This window comes from Idiotropiscis lumnitzeri, chromosome 5, assembly GCF_059441095.1.
Source record: "Idiotropiscis lumnitzeri isolate Australia: NSW breed Sydney's pygmy pipehorse chromosome 5, RoL_Ilum_1.0, whole genome shotgun sequence".
Classification (NCBI taxonomy): Eukaryota; Metazoa; Chordata; class Actinopteri; order Syngnathiformes; family Syngnathidae; genus Idiotropiscis; species Idiotropiscis lumnitzeri.
The window spans coordinates 19,654,482-19,674,652 of record NC_142395.1 but is presented as its reverse complement, the minus strand read 5'-3'; the positions used below and the strand labels follow the sequence as shown (position 1 = coordinate 19,674,652).

At 40.8% G+C, this 20,171-nt stretch overlaps 2 protein-coding genes across 7 annotated transcripts in view; one reads left to right on the top strand and one right to left on the bottom strand.

Annotated features, from left to right (window-relative positions):
• Nucleotides 1-19,901, bottom strand: part of lims1 (LIM and senescent cell antigen-like domains 1) — a 64,312-nt gene extending 44,411 nt beyond the window's left edge. The window contains exons 1-11 of one of the 5 annotated variants that reach the window (XM_088295980.1): nucleotides 19,594-19,899; nucleotides 18,880-19,036; nucleotides 18,693-18,759; nucleotides 18,033-18,153; nucleotides 17,787-17,936; nucleotides 17,499-17,649; nucleotides 16,972-17,064; nucleotides 16,846-16,894; nucleotides 16,647-16,722; nucleotides 16,320-16,495; nucleotides 13,785-14,682 (exon numbers count right to left, since the gene is read on the bottom strand). In XM_088295980.1, the coding sequence (XP_088152106.1) occupies nucleotides 16,357-16,495; nucleotides 16,647-16,722; nucleotides 16,846-16,894; nucleotides 16,972-17,064; nucleotides 17,499-17,649; nucleotides 17,787-17,936; nucleotides 18,033-18,153; nucleotides 18,693-18,759; nucleotides 18,880-19,036; nucleotides 19,594-19,622 (1,032 nt within the window). In that variant the 5' untranslated portion in view covers nucleotides 19,623-19,899 and the 3' untranslated portion in view covers nucleotides 13,785-14,682; nucleotides 16,320-16,356. Of the gene's footprint in view, nucleotides 1-13,784; nucleotides 14,683-16,319; nucleotides 16,496-16,646; nucleotides 16,723-16,845; nucleotides 16,895-16,971; nucleotides 17,065-17,498; nucleotides 17,650-17,786; nucleotides 17,937-18,032; nucleotides 18,154-18,692; nucleotides 18,760-18,879; nucleotides 19,037-19,593 lie in introns of those variants that run through there. The other 4 variants (XM_088295982.1, XM_088295979.1, XM_088295981.1 and 1 more) reach the window with 4 other exon arrangements.
• Nucleotides 1,883-13,888, top strand: nkpd1 (NTPase, KAP family P-loop domain containing 1). 2 transcript variants are annotated; one of them, XM_088295977.1, is made up of 6 exons: nucleotides 1,883-1,938; nucleotides 6,966-8,041; nucleotides 8,203-8,319; nucleotides 10,373-10,701; nucleotides 10,869-12,326; nucleotides 12,667-13,888. In XM_088295977.1, exons 2-6 carry the CDS (start codon nucleotides 8,023-8,025, stop codon nucleotides 12,940-12,942), a joined length of 2,199 nt encoding a protein of 732 aa, XP_088152103.1. In that variant the 5' UTR covers nucleotides 1,883-1,938; nucleotides 6,966-8,022; the 3' UTR covers nucleotides 12,943-13,888. The 2 variants fall into 2 exon arrangements, with proteins under 2 accessions (XP_088152103.1, XP_088152104.1); XM_088295978.1 differs by lacking the exon at nucleotides 1,883-1,938 and having other exon boundaries at nucleotides 6,821-7,319; nucleotides 7,989-8,041.
• Nucleotides 19,902-20,171: the final 270 nt, after the last annotated feature.

The following is a 20,171-nucleotide window of genomic DNA, read 5'->3' as shown; positions in this document are numbered from 1 at the left end:
GTTAATGAAAGGCGAGGATGCAGGTACAGGAACTCTATATACGGAGAAATGTTTATGGAGAGTATGGGCGGGGCTTAAAGAGGAAATGCAGAGGGTCATACTCGAATACATGAGTAATAGACTGTCGACACAGATAAATGACTTTTTAAGTAACATAAAATGACTCTGTATTGAACAGTCGTTTCCGCTTTCTAGGCTATCTGGTTGCCCTTTTTCTTTTTCTTGTCCTCTGCTCGTTCTGCTCATTTTCTCACTCCCTTTTTTGTGCTGGCAGCTAATCACATCCGCATCAGCTTGGCCGTGTCATTCTATCACTCCTGCTCAACCGAGTCCCTTCTTTTACCCCCCTCCTCGCTCGGCTGCACTCCTCCCCACTTTGCCGTTGCTGTTTCCAAAGCAACAAGTCGCTGAGGGTTGAGAGGACCCCTTTTTTTTTCATAATGTGTTTGAAGGAGGAGACAGGAAAAGACCTGGGACTGCACAATAGTAGAATTATGCAAATTAATCCACCCAGTGATAATGGATTACAGCAAGCTCTCTCGCAACTGACAGAAAAGGTTTAGAATGATCTTCGGGAGCATCTTTAAATGGTTCTTGTCTCGTAAAGCACATTCTTCATCCACACTAGATTTCAGACTTTTGCCTTTTTTCTGTCTGGTTGATTAATTGGAGGCATCACGACAATATACCTGAAATCTAAATGCACTTACCGGATGACACAACAGTAAAGCGATCGCCAACTTTATGTCTATGTATCATGAATATTGGAAAGACGATTAATACAACCTGAATATTTCCTTCTATGCATATTTTGTATAATGGTTAAATTTTTGAATACATTTTTTTTTAATGAGCTTGTATACTGCAACCCCGATTAGGATAAACGCAATAGAAAATGAAAGTATAATATAAAATGTGATCATATACATTGCACTTGTTCTTCACTGCAATCCCAATAATAAACACGGTTTAATTAACACTTCTGTGGTGTCAAAAATTGGGCATTACTTGATCTCATTATAAAGTAGCAAATGTGGATTGTGAATCATGTTACTGAGTGTGTTATTCCCAAATACGCATGCTGTGATGTATTTTAATTATCATTTTGGAAAGTCACTGAATGCTTTTCCGGACAAAGAGTTGTGAGAGGCTCGATCATAAATAACATGTCATCCTGCTCAAAATTACTGACAGTTTGACCTTTATTTATCGGAGGTCCGTGGTAATTTTAAAAGGGCTTAGCGAACATTGTTAGAATACTTATTAAACAAAAAGTTCAGCTGAGCCTGATGGAGATTTGTTAGATTGCATTTGTTCAGAAACCATGAAGGAAATAATGATGTATTGGACCAGCTAATTGTGCAGCCTGACACAATAAGTCATCATCACGTGTTACGCAAATCATTTAAAGTGAAAATGTTAGTCTGTTCCAAACATAATGCTGATCAATTTGTTTTTCAGCTTGTTGAAAATCAGACAATCAAGTGAGTGACTCAGACAAAGACAACTTCATATTTTCTACCGTTCCTGTAGGTGTAATGAGATGGTGTCCCAAGACTTTTGTCGGTATGTCACGGGCTCGTCTGAGAGACAAAGAGGACTTGTTGTGACTTTTGTTTACACTCCCTTGCTCTGTTGTGCACACTACATGGTCTTTATGCGTGTATCTGTCAGTCAAGGTGTCTGCTGCGTGACGACGCTGCAGTGCTGCTTTCGGTGATTAGTGTCTGTTTAGGTAACTTGTCAGGAGCTTCACAGCATCTTGACAGCAGGGCAAGCTCCGGTGTGATGATCATGATGCAGTGCATGCTGCGCGCCTTCGGGTGTAAATATTCACCAAATAAAGCAGCTAACGCAATGTTTGCTTCTCCTGATACGATTAGGAAATTCTTCCCTGCGACGTAGAGACTGCAGTCAGTGCTGAGTGAGCGACACAAGGTAGGATACTGCTGGGGAGAAAAGTGGAGGGAGGGGCAAATAGAGGGAACCTACAGGGGGAGGTGGAAGAGTCGTGCAGATTTCATAACGGCCTCATAACAACCTCCGAAGGGTCTCGCGATGCCGCGATTCTATCTCAGCAAGAGCTGCCATCATCTTTCGCCTCAAAAATGAAGCCCTTCAACCTCTCCGACTCCTGTGCCCACTGATATTGCCAATAAGAGGAGGGGGGCACACTCAGCTGGTCAGCGTGAATGTGTGCACACGTGCGTGCCGGTGAAGAGATCTGTAAGTGAACACTGATCCTCACATCACCATCAGGAAAAAAATATTTGGTGTCCACCTGGTAGACTGTTAGAGACGGGGATAAAGACAGATTCCATGGACACATGGAGGGGAATACAAAGAGGCTTTCACGTTGAAAGAAACCTTTTCAGTGATTCCTGTTTTCCCTGCGATGACTTTTGGACAGCTCTGGTTGTCTTGCTGTGTTATGAAGAGGAGATATAGAAAGTCTTTCATGCATCATGAATGTAACACCCGCTGAAAAGAAAGACCGCACATGGCGGGGAAAGGAAATATTTAGGCACCCCGTGGAGATGAATACCTTACGTTTTATAAACTATTGTGTGGAAAAAACATGCAGGTTTCCAGAAGTGTTTTTGTTTAATAAAAAAAATATGGTGGGCATCAACCACTTAGGTAAGGTACCGGTAAAAATTCAGTCATTTCCTTTTTGTGTGATGTGTTTGATACAAAGTTGTACAAACGGCACAGACAACACGAACAAGATCTCCACCAAGGCCACCTTTTGAATCTGTTGGCATCATATACACTTGTCACACAAAGTTAGGGAGATTCAGCTTATAGCTAAAAGTCCAGGTTCAACTGGTCAATGTTTTGAAAAACTTCTCAAACAAGGAACTGAATGGCAAAATTCACAACAGGTGTTTTATCCAGAGATCAAACAAATTACATTGAACATTTAGCTTTTAGATTATCCGACTCCAAATCATTCACCGCTGCTTTCATCTACCATCCAGCCAAAAACGGTTCATTTCTTTCTGATTTCTCTGACTTTGTAACTCTATCTATCCTCCTTCTCGCCATCCATGCTCCTCCTCGGAGACTTCAACATCCACACAAACCGCCCTACAGCCAACCTTCCACACTTTTCGGCTCAGAACCTGACATTTTTCCTCAAACATCTCTCAGGTTTTCGTACTTTTCTTCCCTAACACCCTTAAACTCTTTTCATCTATGAAATTCTCCATCTGTCGCCTTGGTCCCATCCCATCCCGTCTCCTCCAACCATGTATCACTCCTCTCATACGTACCTCTCATTACCGACATTATTAACACCTCCCTCTCCACTCGCTCTGTCCCACCCCCGCTCAAACTCGCCTCCATCGCACCCTTCCTGAAAAAAATTGGCCCTAACCCAGACAATTTGAACAACTTCAGACTCATCTTAAAAATACTGGAGCGCTTTCTAACACCATCTCCACTCCACCTGGCTGTACGAAACATTTCAGGCTGGATTCCGTTCACACCACTGTACGGAAAAAGCCTTCCTCAACGTTTCCAATGGCCTCATCGTCACCACTGACACTGGCTCCATTTCGATCCTGTCTCCTCCTTGACCTTTTTGCCACATTTGACACTATTAATGAGCCCATCCTCCCCCACCATCGACAGTTTACTGACATCTCTGCCACAACACATCATCTCATACCTCTCCAACCACCATCATTTTGTCTCGATCAACTCTACTCTCAAATCTCAGTCCCGCACACTAAGTCAGCCATGGAGTCCTCCAAGGGTCATTGCTTGGCCCCTTCCTGTTGACAATTTACATGCTCTCTCGCTGTAAAATCATTTGCCATCATGGATAAAATTTTCATGGCAATGATGACCACACTCGGTTGTACATTTCCACCAAATACATCTGCTACATCATCCTCGCCACCATAAAAAACTGCCTTTCCGACATCAAAACCTGGATGGACGATATAATTCTAAAACCTCATCATTGACGTTTACAAGGTCGCTCCGTCCCCCTCCGTTTGCAAACTTGGTATCATTACGGAGTCTACCCTCTCCTTGCAATCCCACATCAATCACATCAGAAAAACCCCATTAACCCCCCCCACCCATCCCCGTCAAAACATTGCACGCCTCCATTCTTCCCTAAAAAAAAACCCTCAAAAACTACAGTATATTAACAACTTTGCAGCCTGCCCCCTAACACACACCCGAAACATATCACCCCCACCCTTCAACAGCTTCACATCAATGCGGCAATTGCTGGATCTGGAGGGACTTCCCTAATTCAGGGTCGATACAAGTGATTTCTTTTTTCTTATAAATGATCAATGTGTTCAAAGTAGCAGTTATGCCAGGTTTACCTTATGTTCCAGGCTGCTATGGAATTCACTTTTCAGTCCACCGTGGACAAAACAGGAACGGACCTGAGACAACGTAGAGGACAGGCTAGCAAATGTGACGGGCTGTGATTGCCACGCAGCCCGATTTTGAAATTCACGCAGCTGCAGTCACAGTGCATATGCGGAACTAAAATAGGGTGAATGCAACAAAACATCGTCCATATACAATAAGGCGTAACAAAACTTGGGGCATACTGTGAGAATCGTGAGTAGCAAGACTTAACGACAGACTAAATAAGGATAAAAACTAGTCCGCTGTTTACGCCCAATCGGGTTATCGTGGTTCATAATGTAAAGCCCGTGGAGGGGAAAACTCCAGTGATCGGAGGCCGCTATCTTTCATGTGTTCCTCGTCCAACACACCTGATTAAAATGATCAGCTCATCAGCAAGCTCCACGGAAGCCTGCTAACAATTCTGATCATTTGAATCAGGTGTGTTGGAGGAGGAAAACATTCAAATAGCGGGCATCGAGGACCGGAGTTATACAACACGTACTATCCGAAATGGCTCTCCTGCTGAAGAAAGGCAAGAATGAGGAATGTTGAAAGAGATTAGAATAGGATGATGCGATCCTGCATCCGAATGCGAATAGGGAGACGTTTGATGAAAAAGAATCACGGCCAGGATGTTTGTGCTGATAGATACAGGATCAGCATTCATTCCAGTTCTCAGACCTCTGCTCCTGAAGGGCTCTTTTGGTAGAGATCTCATCGTATTTGTCTTCCCTTAAGATTTGCAGCATAGGTATCAAACAAAAAGTGGATTTTGTGAGTGTGAAGGACTTTTCATTTTTCTGTCTCGAGTGGGATTTTTCAAGCAACGTCTATAGATCCTTGGGGTCATAGCATTCAGAAAACCCATTTTTTGCCACCATCGTCCCCGTGGTGACCATCAAAGACAATCACGGAATGTGAAAATCAACTTTTTGCAAGGATCCAGACCCTTGCACCTCAAGGTGAACACCTCCCCATCTCTGCTGTGCTGCAAAAAAATGGCAAAACTAAAAACATCACTCCTGGATTTGCCAGAGCTTCCTTTTGGTATATGCGGCCATCTCTCATTCCCCGCGTTCTCCCTTTGACGATGCACAGATCAATAGATCGCGCCAGCAAGAGGTCTTGAGGCCAATTAGGCCGCCGCGCAAGTTGGGCCGGTTCCAAGCCGGTGTCACGCTCTATGTCAATAGTCAAGCATGTCCTCCCTTAGGAACAATGGAAAAGGAATAAAAACAGAGAGATGTTATTGTGCGTGCGCGCTTACATGTACGTTTGGATGTGTGCAAGTTTGTCCTCCAAGCTGCAGTAATAGCTTGCGCAAAATGCTAATCAGCTCATCGAACAGTATCTCTCACGTCTTAAGAGCTGGACCACACCCCACTTTGAATGAATGCCACCTACAATGTCAGACTTGCTCTTACATATCAAACAGAGCAGTGAGATGAGGGTTGACTGATCAAAAGGCAGTGTCCTGGTTTCATGCACGATACATTAGGGCCCTCCCTTGGTGTGTCAAAGCATTGCAAGCTTTAGAAAATTATCTGATTTCACTGATGCTTGGTTTTGTGTATCTCTAAAATAATGCACTCAATATTACAGTCACTTACTAGACATAACATGCATCAGATGACTCACTTTTGACCGATGGATGCTTTTATTATCGAGGATGTTGTTTGTGCTCACACAGGTGTTCCTAAAATTTTAGTTATCATCAATTCTGATGGCGTAAACCTTTGTAAAGGTTCATTTTAAGTGCGTGTGTAGGTGTACCTAATATTGTGGCCGGTGACTGTATTTATTAAATGCAAGTTTTAAGTTCGGTGTTGTGTGTGCTTGGCCATCAAGCACACACACACACCACGGACACGCACACGCACAACTTCACTCTGTATGATAATCAAGTTAATTAAAGTACTTCAGCAATCAGTAGTGGTAGTTGGGCCACGATTAGTCACCCTGAAGCCAGGTCCTTTAAATATTAATCAGACATTACACAAATTAAGCTTCTTTTTAGCAGCCACACTGAAAATGGACTTGAAAATAAAACATGACACCAAAGGTTTAGCTTGCAGAAGAACAGAATAAGTGCAGTGCGAGTGTATAAACATGGTCTTTTTTTTTTTTTTTTTTTTTTAATCATCGTAGTGGAATCAACTCACATAGCCTCAATTCTAATCCCACTGTTCACTGCACACATTACATCTGCAATGCTCTCAAACATTTACCACGAGCAAAGTGCATGTGCCGAAGTTTAGTTGTAAGGTATTATGTGACAGCAGATGGTCTCAGAAAGCTAATGAAAAAAAAAAAAAAAACAGCAATGGTGCCAAGGGAAATTATGCATCCAGCTTGTTTTTAAAAGCTTGACTAACCAGTTATGTCATGACAAATCACGCTGTAGGCTAAAAAGGCTTATTACTAACGCCTTGGCGTCCGAGCTGCTCTGCATGTCAGTTCAGGCCATGCCGAAGAATCCAGCCTTTCTAAACCTGGGGGGCTCAGTTGAAGAAATTCACATCATGACTCATCCAGGCCTTGCGCTCCTACAGAAAATCACTAATTTGTTCTGTTTTTTCCCCAAGGTTTGAAATGGTTGGGCATTTCATGCCACGAGCCATGGAAGCAATTGGGATGTTTCTATTCTTCGTTCGTGTGAAGATGCACCGATTTCAGTCATGGTCTTTAAACGGAGAAGAGAGAGAAGCTCCAGTTGTAACTCCAATTTGTCTTTGACCTCACTTCCGAGAAAGTGGCGGGACAACACACTGATAGTACTTCCTGATCTTTTTTTTTTTTTCCCTTTCACACGCATAGACGCTGTCATATCAGTTGTTCTGAAGTGCAGCAAGTGTAAAGCTCACGGTGGCATACCGGTATTCGTCACTGCATGATTTGAAGCTATGAGTAAAAAAAAAAAAAAAAAGGAACTTTTCAAGGTAAGACCATTTCAACTTGAACACATCTGCGCAGAGATAACATAAGTTTCTGAAACCGGTTCAAGAAACATGTGTAAGTGCAGGTGAGAAATCATTTTGGTGTTGGGTATGAATCACATGAATATTTCATTCCGTCAAACGGCATGTCTTGGTGAGTGAGAGGCAAGGGCAAAGAGGGAGTGGTTTGTGCAAGCAAAATAACTTATTGACCTAGAGAAGCAGTTCCGTGAACATAAAACCAAGGAGCAGCGTGAAGTAGGAAAGGGTACAATGTGCACTGCATGAATGTTAAGTTCTCATTAAAAACCGCTAAAAGACCCTGTGAAGTGAAGTCAGAGATTTATTTTCGATGCAAGGGAGACAAAAGCAAAAACTCTTTTTTTTTTTTTTTTTATATTCAGCACATGTAAATCCCATCCTTCATTCCAAAAAGTTATTTCACAAGAATAAATGCTGTCTCCACAATACGATGATGCAAAAGTAAGCAAGGCTGTCCGGACTGACAAATGATTTTCAATTCTGACTTATCTTTCTGGCATTCTCATCACGAGAAGGTACGTGCGAAAGGTTGCCGTTTTGCAAACAAAGGGCGCACGCAAACACACACATCTCAGGCTGAAGCACATCTCAATTATTTGCGGTGCAACAGCTTTTTTTTTTTTTTCATAGGTGAAATTTTGAAATTGCGCAACCGGCGGTCATCATGTCTTCCCCCACCAAAGGTAAAGTATTTACGGACTTACAGTATTCACGTTGACTTTTGCTTGCCAGAAAGAAAAGCGTTCTCTTATTTGAAGGCATGCAAAATAAATCTGTTCAAGCTGAAGTTAACAAAAAAAAACAAGTTAACCATTTTTATATATTATTCTGCTTCGGTTTCTAGATGATATTTTTGCATATGCCCTCTCTAAAACCTTGGCCAAAGTTTCATCACCTGCAACTGTCGGACTCTACTCTTCATGTCAAAGTCGACTTAAAAGGATCCTTGGAAAAATGGAAGGTATGGACCTACTCATGGTGTGCGGGAATACGGTTGATTTCAATGTTGAGTTTCGGCTAAATAAATTGCAATTATTGTTGAATAATATTCTTATCCGTTTAACACCACCTGCAATTTGGGCCAAACGACACAACAGCAAACTTGTATAACAGAATGTTGTTGTTGGTTTTTATCTTATCAAATATAACTTGCACCAGGAAGTTGCTGCGATATATTTTGGAGCCTATTTACGCACAGGCGCACACAACCACAAGCTTTGTTGTGGCAGATAATCATTAAACACGAGGATTGCCGTTAGTTCAGTTCAAAAGTGTTCCTTTTTTTTTTATATATACAAACCAGCTCAGATGAAAATCTTTAATTGAAATTGAATAACACAGCCGCAGCAATTTTATGGCATAATTTATTAAATAGTTGTTGGAAAATATAAAGTTAAATCTATTCTTGGCATGATGCTTTTGTAAACCTTTAAAACATCCTTCCAGCAAGTTTTTCTTTAGGTTCTTTTTTCTCTCAGCCGGGTAACAGATGAAAAAGGCTCATTTTTCATAATCTCCAGAGAAATGGCAATTAACAGCAAAACCGACTAAAAATGAGCAACAAATAATAGAGTGTTCCCTCGATCTCCATCATTTAGACCCCTCCAAATAATAATTCATGTCAATGAGTTCAACAAATAGATTGATGAATGTATGGATGGGCGACATATCGCTGGATGGGCAAAAATTCTCTGTTAATAACAAAGAGGATGACCAAGTGTCGACCGCTCCAAATGAGAGCAGTAGACCTAATGATCTTTTTTTTTAATAATGCATCCAAGTTTGCAAGCTTTCCCTCATCACAATCTGTACAAATTATGCAGGTTGTGTCACCATGGCAACCTCGAACTGCAGTTGAATCATCCAAACCATCGAATGATTAAAAAAAATAATAATTCCAATGAAGTGGGGGCATTGTCAACAAAAAAGTACAATGATTTTCAAAACCTTTCTAACATATATCATTCCTCACTAACAAATTATTCACTTCAATACACTTGAAAGATATTTAATGATAAAACTGATGAATGTTAGTTCTTTTTTTTTTTTTTTGTCATATATTCTCTCATTTTGAACGCATCTGAACAACAAGACTACAAAAGTTGAGAAGTGCTCAAAAAACAGCTGTTCCAGATTAATTGGAAACAGGTGAGTGTCATGATTGGGTACAAAAGGAAGGGAGCTCCCCACCAAAAGGCTCAGATGTTTTCAGACAATAATGGGGGGAGGTTCACCACTCTAGCAGTCAAGCAGTTTAAGAACACTTTCTCAAAGTAGGGTCATGAGGAAGTTAGAGATTTCATTTTCTACGGTCCACAATACCATCAAAAGCTTTTGAGGTTATGGAGAAATCTCTATGCCAAAAACTAACATTGACCGTCATCATTGTGGAAAGAATATTGCCACGTGGGCTCAGGAACACTTAAGAAAAAATTTGTCGGTTAACAAAGTTTGTCGATACATCAACAAATGCCAGTTAAAACGCTACCATGCAACGTAAAAGTTGTTTACGACTTACATGTGGTATCCACATATTCTACCCATCCAACCCTCCCCATACCATTAAAAAGCTTACTGTTAAAGCATTTCGCTTCAAAGCTTGCACTAAAGCAATACATCAAATGGAACTCGAGAAACGAGTACTTGAGCTAATATAAGTGAAAGTGCCATGTACATATCAACCACACAGTCACAGAAACAGCGTCGGATTCTCTGGGCCCGACTGACACAAAGTGGAAGAGTGTGCTGTGGTCTGACGAGTCCACGTTTCAAGTTTTATTTTTTGATGTTTTTCATTTTGAACGTTAAATGTATTGTCTTTGTAGTGCATTCAATTGAACATACTGTAGATTGAAAAGAATTTACAAGTGATTGTATTCTGGTTTTATTTATGTTTTACACAATTAGAATTAGGGTTTGTAGATTGCTTTTTAGGTCTACTGTTAGTGTGATTATACTCACCATGTGATCCTACTGCAGGTATTTTTTTACCACCACTGTTTTTGTCGCTTCAGTGTACATGTCGCGGGAAACTTTGAGGATCGAAGAGAACGACAAAGGAAAGTCCCGGCCTCGACCAGTTAAACCTTCACTTTCGGGCACGTTAGCGCTAATTTGGCGGCTGCTATTCTACAAGCCCATTTGGACAAAGGAGAATCAGGACCATTATAATCTCCGTTTCATTTACGTAAACTTCAGTGCCTGGCACTTTGCAGGCAGTGACCTGCTGTGGGCCGGTCTCGCCCTACGACTCTATCAAGCGATGAAAAGCGATTTGGGGATATTACAGCTAGTATTATACCGGGTGGCTCAACACGATGTCAAGGAAGAAATACAAAAGAAGGTTCGTGACTTGACTTTCCTTTCAAAGCCTCACATATAAAATATAACACAACTCACACACATCCCATTAGCAGTGGAGTGGCACCTTAGCGCCCTCTATTGACCAACCGCCACTGATGCATAGTGCCCATTAATCACTTACTCTATTTGTTTTATTACTTTCAACAGATAGTGGTGTCTGGTCCTCATCACTGGAGGTCCAAGAAGATTTGTTGCTGCCCTCTGTGGTTTTTCACCCTTCTCAGTCTATTGGTACCATTAATCATCCTAGTATTCCTTTTGACATTTGAACTTCCAAAACACGTGGGGAAACCGACTGCGAAAGTTAATGGAACAACAAACCACCTGAGTGTGCTGGAAGGCCTGGTCATCGCTTCATTTGGAGTCCCAGCCGCCAACGCATTGAAGTTTGCCTTCCAGATAGTCAAGAACCTCATTTTCAACCAGGAGCACAACATCAAGAAAGGCATGGATAACGAGAGCGTCAGCAACAAGCTGGGCTTCATGAATGAAGTCAGGAAAGAGATGTGGTTCCTGTCTCGATTTGTGGAGTTCATGGAGGTGTTTGAGAGGAGAAGAATCCGAGTAGTCTTGAGGATCACCAATTTAGACCGTTGCTCCCCACCGAAAATCGTTGCTGTCTTGGAAGCTATCGACATTCTGCTGTCGGAGGAAGACAGTCCATACATTTCAATTCTGGCCGTAGATCCAGACATTATCGTACAGAAGGTCAACTTTGCAGATGGTTGCTTGTGCAGAGAAGATCGGGCTTATGCGCTGCTGCAGCGAATTGTTACACTGGCTTTCACCGTCCCACCCCTTTGTGACGATTCAAAGTTGAATTTATTTCACAGCTTGGCCAACGGTTCAAAAAATCTCGGGGACAGAAACATGATTGAAGATAACCATCAAACTGGAGGCTTCATTAGAAACTCTTTATCAAATATATCATCCGTGGTCGTATTAGAGACAAATGAGGCAATTCAGCTGATAGATAAAACTGTTGAATTAAATATAACGGACGCAGAAGTGGAAAATTGGGTTAAGAGGATCCTTGAGAGCAATGAGAGGAAGTTAAATGAGTACATCTTGGATGACTCCATGATCATGAAGAGAGTGATCAACTCTATTCGAGTGAGTGTCATCATTATGAAGGCTTTAAAGACAGAGCTCCCTCAGCCTGACCTCATAGCCGCCTGGGTTGTGCTGGCCAATCAGTGGCCTTGCCGACTTAGCTGGATCATCCAGTGCGTGGAAGATGCTCAACAGAGAGACGATATTGATCAGAACAAGGAGGCCGAAGCCGACGATTCCAAGAGCTTGTGGAAGGTTTTCACTGAGTCGAGAGCGGAGCTTTACGTGATGCGTTCACAGATTGAAGATCTGCTTGACCAAGATGGAGACCCGGAGATGTTTGAGAGATTTCTCAAGGTAGACTTCCACTTCACAATTAAGGATTTGAAGGCACTCATCGAGGTCACGGTGGACCTAAATCCCTCCATTAAGAGAGAGTTGGCTATGATCCGAGGAACATCCAGATTGAAAGATTCCGGTTGGATGAGAACCTTTGCTCCTTTGCCAATCACAGCTATAATCAATATGGACTCAGAGGATATTTGCAAAGAGGTAAGAACTATATTTAAGGGGCAGTCGCTAGGGATGTGAGGACATTTTGAGATTTGGACTCTGATCTGGGAATGAATGAATGAAAACATGCATACAATATATTTTCAACTTAAGGATAATTGTAGCAGGACCAAATTTGTTGAGCAACATGTTTATTAAATGCAAGGTTGTACAGTTATTTCATTTTCAATCATTTATGAGTAACATCAACCAACCTAACATGCCTATCATAAGAACGTGTGAGGAAACCAGAATGTTGAAGTAAGACTTTTTGGTGCAACTACTTTACTCTTTCTCCCCCTCTCCCTAATGCTTCATGTTCTTGTTTATTTTTTTCTAGCTGGAATATATGGAATATCCAAGAAAGTATGCTGAAATTGTGAAAAGCAATCACATCACGGGCTCATCTTTGGTATATGGTGACCCAGATGATATTAAAAAACTGCTAGACATGACCTTTGGAGAATGGACTACTTTCCGACTTCGCTTCCTGGGTTTCTCTCTACATCTCCAACCACAACACAAGACTGTACACCCTCCTCAGAAACACCTGTCGAGACTCCACCTACATGGTACTCATCATTCCTCATCAAATCTCCACTTGGCTTCTTGCTAAGAATCCAGCATGGATACTCCTAAAATATTGCTCAATATGAATCTAATAATACATGCTGTACATATTACTATGGGGTGGTGAGAATACCTAATTGGTTTTGGAACCTCATTTATTGTTATATGACACTATGCTAACCTTGGAGCTAAAAGCCTCTTTGATGTTATGTGTGTTGGAAGATTTTTGTCTGTCTGTGTTCTTTAATGGGGGCAAAATATCTGCAATGTGAGTAGTTGATCAATTTATCTGAACTGTGACGGGTAGTCATGGGTCTTATATGGACTGAATTAGTGAATGAAGCTTCAAATCGGCTTCATGAACCAGTTGTAGTATTTTTGGACTCCTCTAGATGGCACTCTCTGTTCAACATCGGGCTAAAAGCACACAGAGTTGCCATTTTTTTAAACCCTTTATTTAAGCCAACAGTGCCATCTACAGGACTCAAAAATACAACAACTGGTTCACGAAGCAAATTTGAAGCATCATTTTCCCCATCACTAGACTGAATACCACACCGATTGATGTCGAGCAATGCAAATATACAGTTTGCATGGTGCGGTAAAATGTCAATGTAGTGCATATATTTGTAAAGAAGCAGAATCTATCAACTGAAACTGTACATTTTAGGTAGGAAAATGCAAAACTGGCGCAAAATAAATGTTGCTCACACAAGCAGTTCCGTTGTCACATTTCCAAACAATTTTGCTCACAAAGAGCACAAGCTGTGTGTGGAATCATGAATATTCCAAGGTTTAAAGTGGACTGAGATCAAATCCCAAACTCAAGTCGATATTTATTTGAACTAATTCCTTGATCTGTGAAAATAACTCACATAAAAGTAGGGCTGTGTATCTAAGAGTTCTTTTAATAATCTGTCAATTAATCAAATACATTTTTTAAACATGTTTTAATTTCCCCGTCCCGATATTAAATGGTATACAAAATTTGACTTGACTCCACATTTTTGTCGTGAGGGTTACACATGAGTGCTGCTGAGAGTTCTCTTCTGAGAATAAAGAAAGTATTTGCAGCTTTAATGTATGCATCAGATGACTAAAGTATGAAAAAAAAAACTCCTTATAATCATTTAATTCATTTCTTACTGGCTGGCATTTACATGAACATTCCTCCAGTAACAGTTCTTTTGAAGTTTGACATGTTAGTCACAAAACTGTTGTGTGGTACCTTAGAAACATTGTTTGCTCTTTTCACTCATTTGGACATGTGAAAGCAACCGAGCACAATTGATCAAGTTTGGCTTTAAATATCCTCATCTATCCAGTTGAGAACAATCCGTGTTATATAAAAATTCAAAGCGTAACTGCAATACACATTTAAAGTTACGGCTATTAAAAAAAGACATACATAATACAGTTTAAGTAAAAGAATAAGTTCAACACATGAATTCATTTGTTCGATGGTCGTGAGAAATGGAAGCCACATTTATAGAGATAGAATAGAACAGATAAGGTCACTTTGGGAAAGTAAATATATTTTTTATACACATGTGTAGGTATAGTTTTTAAAAAGTTAACTACAAAAACTCAAATAAACCATCATGAAAACCAGCTTTCTTTTTTTTTTTTTTGGGAGGGGTCGGAGGGATGTTTTGTTTTGTTAACCTCAGTCTATTTGCGTCCTAAAGATTCAGCCAGCTTCTTCAGCCTTTTCTTCAGCTCAAGTGGAAACTTCTCATAGCACTTTTTACAAACGGGCTTCATGTCAAACTCAACAAACTTGTTCCTGCAAAATAGGAAGAAACGGCACGTTAAGTCTCAATGTATTCAATTTAATTATGGATCGGAGTGGCTTCCGAGGAGCGCAATGGTTAATGGCTCAACCTCACTTGAGGTGCAACACTTTGCTCATTAACACCCTTTGGCAAAACATTTCTGGCTGAAGGCATATTCCTGCTTTTAGGCACACACACAAAAATAAATCAGTCCAGATTAACAGAAAATCAAAACACGGCCGAAGTACTGAAACATGGTAAAATCCTGTCTCCTTTCCAACTGCATCCATATTTCCCCACATGATTATCTACCTCATATTAGCGTTATTTATTGATGCTGTCAGATCTCAATTTGCATGAAAATGCTGCTGTAAAATACTGCAGGAAGGAGCGGTTGATCATCCCGACCTGGCTCTCCTGCTGCTTGCACCACCCCGCCATCCTACTTTAAGAGCTTCTAAAATGCTTCATCAGTCAAAGCACAGCAAATATAGCAGTCATTGCGATAGCCAACATTATTTTCTTTCATTGGCATCGCTGTATTCTGATGCACAATCAACAGTTCCCACACAGCAGACTGAGATAACGCAGGAGGACCCTCAGTATTTTTTTTGTCTTCAAAACTGAATGACAGTTTAACTTGACAGACACTTATGACAGATAATGGGAATAAATCGGTTTCGGAGTACATGCAAAATCAACCCAAATGGTGAAAATATCCCTCACTTAAAAATCGGAACAGAACTGAGGGTGCATTTTGAAGCTATCGTCATCTTCCAATAAAAATTGGTTGAATAGCAGTTATGAGATATAGCTTTCCAAATAACAGCATAAATAAAGTTAAGGCTGCTCCATCACATAAATGTATACCTCACTCGCAGGTAAAAAGATGAGGTACTACAAAATATGATTACGGTACAAGAGCTGTAGAGAGGGTGCAGCTAATTTTTTTGCACTTCTCATGCAGGTAAGGCAACCAAAATGGAGTTTGAGGAAAAACCTCAATATGATACAATTCGATTCTTTACAACTTTAAACTCCAACCACGATTATTAGCATATTGTTAAATTAATACCAAAACAGATTATTATTGTCTTTGCAAAGAGTTGATAAAGCTCTTGTGTTGAATTTATTATTATCGATGTACCTTATGTTTTGGCCTGTGAGTGTACTCTATATGCGGTGAACCCTCGACATATTAGCAGTATGACAGTTGCCAATTTGCAGTTTTTGTACTCGAAATCAATAAAATATTACGGTTGTGAAAGTGTTGGAAAGGTTGAATTCATTTGTCGTGGTTTTTCGTCCACATTTGAGATGTCCTGTTTGGTGGACAGTCCTTGAATGCACCTCATGCCCATTCAAACGTGGAACTCAAAGTATGTTTTTTACTTTTTAGGCTAGTATTCTAGCCAGTACAATGAATGTTTGTATTACTGAATGCGGTTGTTGATACTTTTCACAGCAGGGCTCTAGTCCCCGCAAATAGTGGGGTTTCACTGCACTGTAGACGGGAAAAATAACGGGAAACTGAAATGAATACCAACAGGAAAAAAAAGATACAAACGTTAAAAAACAAGTACAAACATACCTAAGAGTCACGCATATTCATGCAACAGAGGAAAAGAAAGGCAGCAAGCGCACCAACCAGCAGATTAGGTGACCACTTATAAAGAATAAGAATTCTACTGAGAAGCAGCAGTTTTTTTCTTGCGCTCTTTGGCTTCGCGCTCACGACGGGCCAGGCGACGTTTCAACTCCTCGGGCATACAGTCATAGCAACGCTTGCACACGGGCTTCAGGTCAATTTCAACAAACTTATCTCTGTGATATACGAAGGCATCGCAAGCATGTAGAGAGTGAGAGAGGAAATCGGGGGAGACAAATGAGAAGGCAACGATGTTGGACAATACAAATTAAGTATTCTGATAGGTTAGTAGGATGCTCGTCAAGTTGGTTGGAAGCAGTCACTTACTTGAGGGTGAGTTTTGTGTTGCAGGTGGAGCAGGAGAAACAGCTAACACACCAAGCCTTGTTGAGAGCAGACACCACTGGGGGGGGGGAAGAAATATTGGAGCTCAACAATTTTACTGTACAGGCATGGGTAATATCATAAACAGTATATACTAGTGTAATGCGCTTTCAGCGTTTTTAAGATTTCTGTCAATACTTACCATCGCCCTCAATCACACGGTTGCAGTGGTAGCACACATCACCAAATAGCTTTAAAATAAAAGCAGTAAGATATTTAGATATACTTGGAGGAACACAAGCATTTTAGTTGGGCGCCGTCTTCATACCTGGTTATAATGCGTTTCGCAGTAAGCCAACCCCTTTCTCTCATAATGGCGATGGCCAAGGAACGGCTTTTCACACTTGGCGCACACAAAATGCTGCAAGCACAGAAAAAACAACAACTGGTGCTCGTAAACAAAAGGAAAGTAGCAAATATATTAAAGGAATACTATTCATGTTATATTATGCGTGACATGAAAGTATGATTCACATTCCTTTGATGTGTGTTTGATTTGTTTCTAATCCGTTTACAGTGTTTTTGAAGATGTTTGAAGTTCAGATGCATGATAGTCTATTAAATATTTTACAAGTGACCTTGTGTTATTTTATGCTTCTCAAAAGTCTTCTGAAAGGTGCAAACAAAAATATTGACTAATATTATTATTCACCTAGATTCAGTAATAGTTCGGATTAGAAATATTTAACTCCTAACATTGAAGCAAATTGAATTTCAAGAGTCACTTATAGGGTGATCATTAAATGTGTAAAAATAAATAAGTAGCATGATTGTAAACTGGCCCGGCACACACACCTCAACATGCCACTGCTTGCCCATGGCGTTGACAACACGGCCCTCGATGGGTCTCCTGCAAGCGCCACAGATAGGCACGCCCATCTTATCATGGCAGGGCAAGCAGAAAAGTTCGCCTTTCAGTTCCCTGGCTTCAGCTGTCAGCTCCTTCCTGTGGACAGTGGAGTACAATTGTGACTTGCTGTACACACTTACACAGCGGAGACAAGCAGGCAGATATTAAGTGTCATCGATGAGTACTGACACTGTGCCCCGGAGATGTCTGTAGAGTGAAGCGAGAGTACTGACCCACAATTGTTGCAGTTGAAGTGGTCTGGGTGATAGGGATCATTCTTAAAGATCAGTGGATGCTCTTCAATGATGGCGTGACACTTCTGGCAGATGTACTTGCCTAGGCCACGAGCCTTCTCCCGATTATGGCACGGGCGACACAGGTGCCTGGAATATAAAGAACATTTAGTCAAGGTAGACAACATGGGGAGAAATCATCATAAACAAACACTTGGTATACATATTTTTTAAAAAAACACACACCTGCCAGCATTTTTGACAAAGCCCACGTCGGCCAACACAGCCTGGCAGATGTCACAGCAGAAGCAGTCAGGGTGCCAGCTGTTGTTCATGGCCTTAATAACACGACCTATGATGAATTCACCTGAGAGAGATCACAAGTGATAGATTCGTGTGACATTTTGTTTGGTTTGGCCATTAAGCACTTCTCTGGAATCAGAAGAACAGAATTACAAACGGAATTTACACTTGGTCAATGTGTTCCCATTTGCTGATATAATCCAAATTAGGCCTATATCTAGAAAAGTTCAAGAATTAACCATCACTTGTTTAGAGTCATCACAAACAAAGATGTAGAGATCTTTTCACGCTACACATATCATTGCCAACAACATATCACTCATATCAACTGAGCCATTAAATATACACTATTTACACTGGTATAACTACGCGTCATCATTAGCTACATGAGTGGGGAACAGCAACGACAAACTAAAATAGTAATATCACATTGTTAAATAAATACCAATAAATCATGATCATTCAAATTTAAAATTATTGGTATCTACATTCAATCAAGAGTCCGGTGAATGTGGAATTTTAAGTTTTTGCTGTTTGGTGTGATCATTTTGTTTTACTCATTAACAAGTATTCATTATTAAAGTGGTACAGTACAACACTAACCACACTGCCGACAGCAGGGAGCAAAGAGCATCTGAAAGTCATGTTCACAGTACTTTCTGCCTTCAAACTGTAACGCAAACACAAAACAAGCACATTCAAAACACATAGTACTTGTGATCGGGGACTGATTTTATTGCTGTGAGTCATGCCAGCTAATTAGACCTGCCCACATGAAATGAATCACTACCTCATAGAAGAGCCCTTCCGGAAACTGCTGGAAACACTGGGCACACACGAAGCACTGTTCATGGTACAACTCTCCATTGCTGTTGACGATCTTCTCAGTGGGAGCAAAGCCACTCTTGCATCGTTCACAGGCTGCACTGGCCAAGGCATTGGCGATGCTGTTGCATGACAAAAGCAGGAATTAGTCGTCATACACGACAGACAGTTGGTGTTTCTCGCAAAACCTCACTATAATTTATATTAATTTTCGTTTCTTCCAGCATTTGTTACGAGAGTAGAGTGGCAGACGAGAAACCTAAATTACTCAAAGAAAACTCATCCCGCGAGGAAGCGAGGCACGTTTCTAAATGCAAAAAAGCACATACATACTTTTTGGGCATGTGTGCATTATTAAGAGTAATTACTTATCTCTCTTTTATTATTCCCCCTCCGTGCATCTTCAATTGCAAAGGAAAATCTGCAGGTTTGAGATGAATTAGCATGCTAACTTGCTAACGTTTGCCCGTCACATTTAAAAAAAAGTATTTGCTAAATGAACATTTATTTTCATAATCAGTCAGTGATAAAAAGAATGTGAGCAGGATATTAACATTTTGGCACGACTTGCTAGAATGACGTTAGCTTTAGCTCGCCAATGACTCGCGTTAGCTAGCTCTTAAATTAGCAACAGTGAATGCTAGCAATGTTAACTTTGTTCGTTAATGTTGACACTAACCTGCCAGTAATTCCGGCCACTCCCAGCATAACCTCTTGACATTCGATATTATAGAAACGTATTTAGTTAACTGGTGTGTTGTTGTTGTTTTTTCCCGAGCTAAGTTTTTTCTGGGATGGGGCGAACCTCGCCCGTGTCGTCACGCTACGTGAAGTGACTTGCCCCCTGGATCAAGATTGTATGCAGCAGACCTTAAAAACATTACACTCCCCCTCACTAGGGTTGGAAGATCAAACACGCAGCAGCTGCACATGCATTTAAACTTGCCAGGGAATGGAGATTTCGACCGCTTTAACATGCTGGTTACGCGCTATATGACGAACCACATTTAAATACTACTGCATATGTTCTGATTTTAATCCAAAATTCTGTTTGATTTGAAAATATGAGAGCATCGACACGAACGAATTTGAACCGATCTTCTTATCTAAAGATGGAAATCACGTTTTTTTTGGTCATGTACACAAGTGTACACGACATTTGACCCGTCACTGTGAACAACACTGTTAGTGGCATATCATAAATGCTTCCGTGCTTTAACTTCGAGATCCAAATGGGGTCTAGTTTGTAACTTTTCA

Bases quoted from the DNA above. Each gene is read 5' to 3' on its own strand.
- nkpd1 (XM_088295977.1), top strand. The intron at 8,320-10,372 runs GTATGGACCTAC...TTGTCGCTTCAG, and splicing joins GATCCTTGGAAAAATGGAAG to TGTACATGTCGCGGGAAACT. The intron at 12,327-12,666 runs GTAAGAACTATA...ATTTTTTTCTAG, and splicing joins CAGAGGATATTTGCAAAGAG to CTGGAATATATGGAATATCC.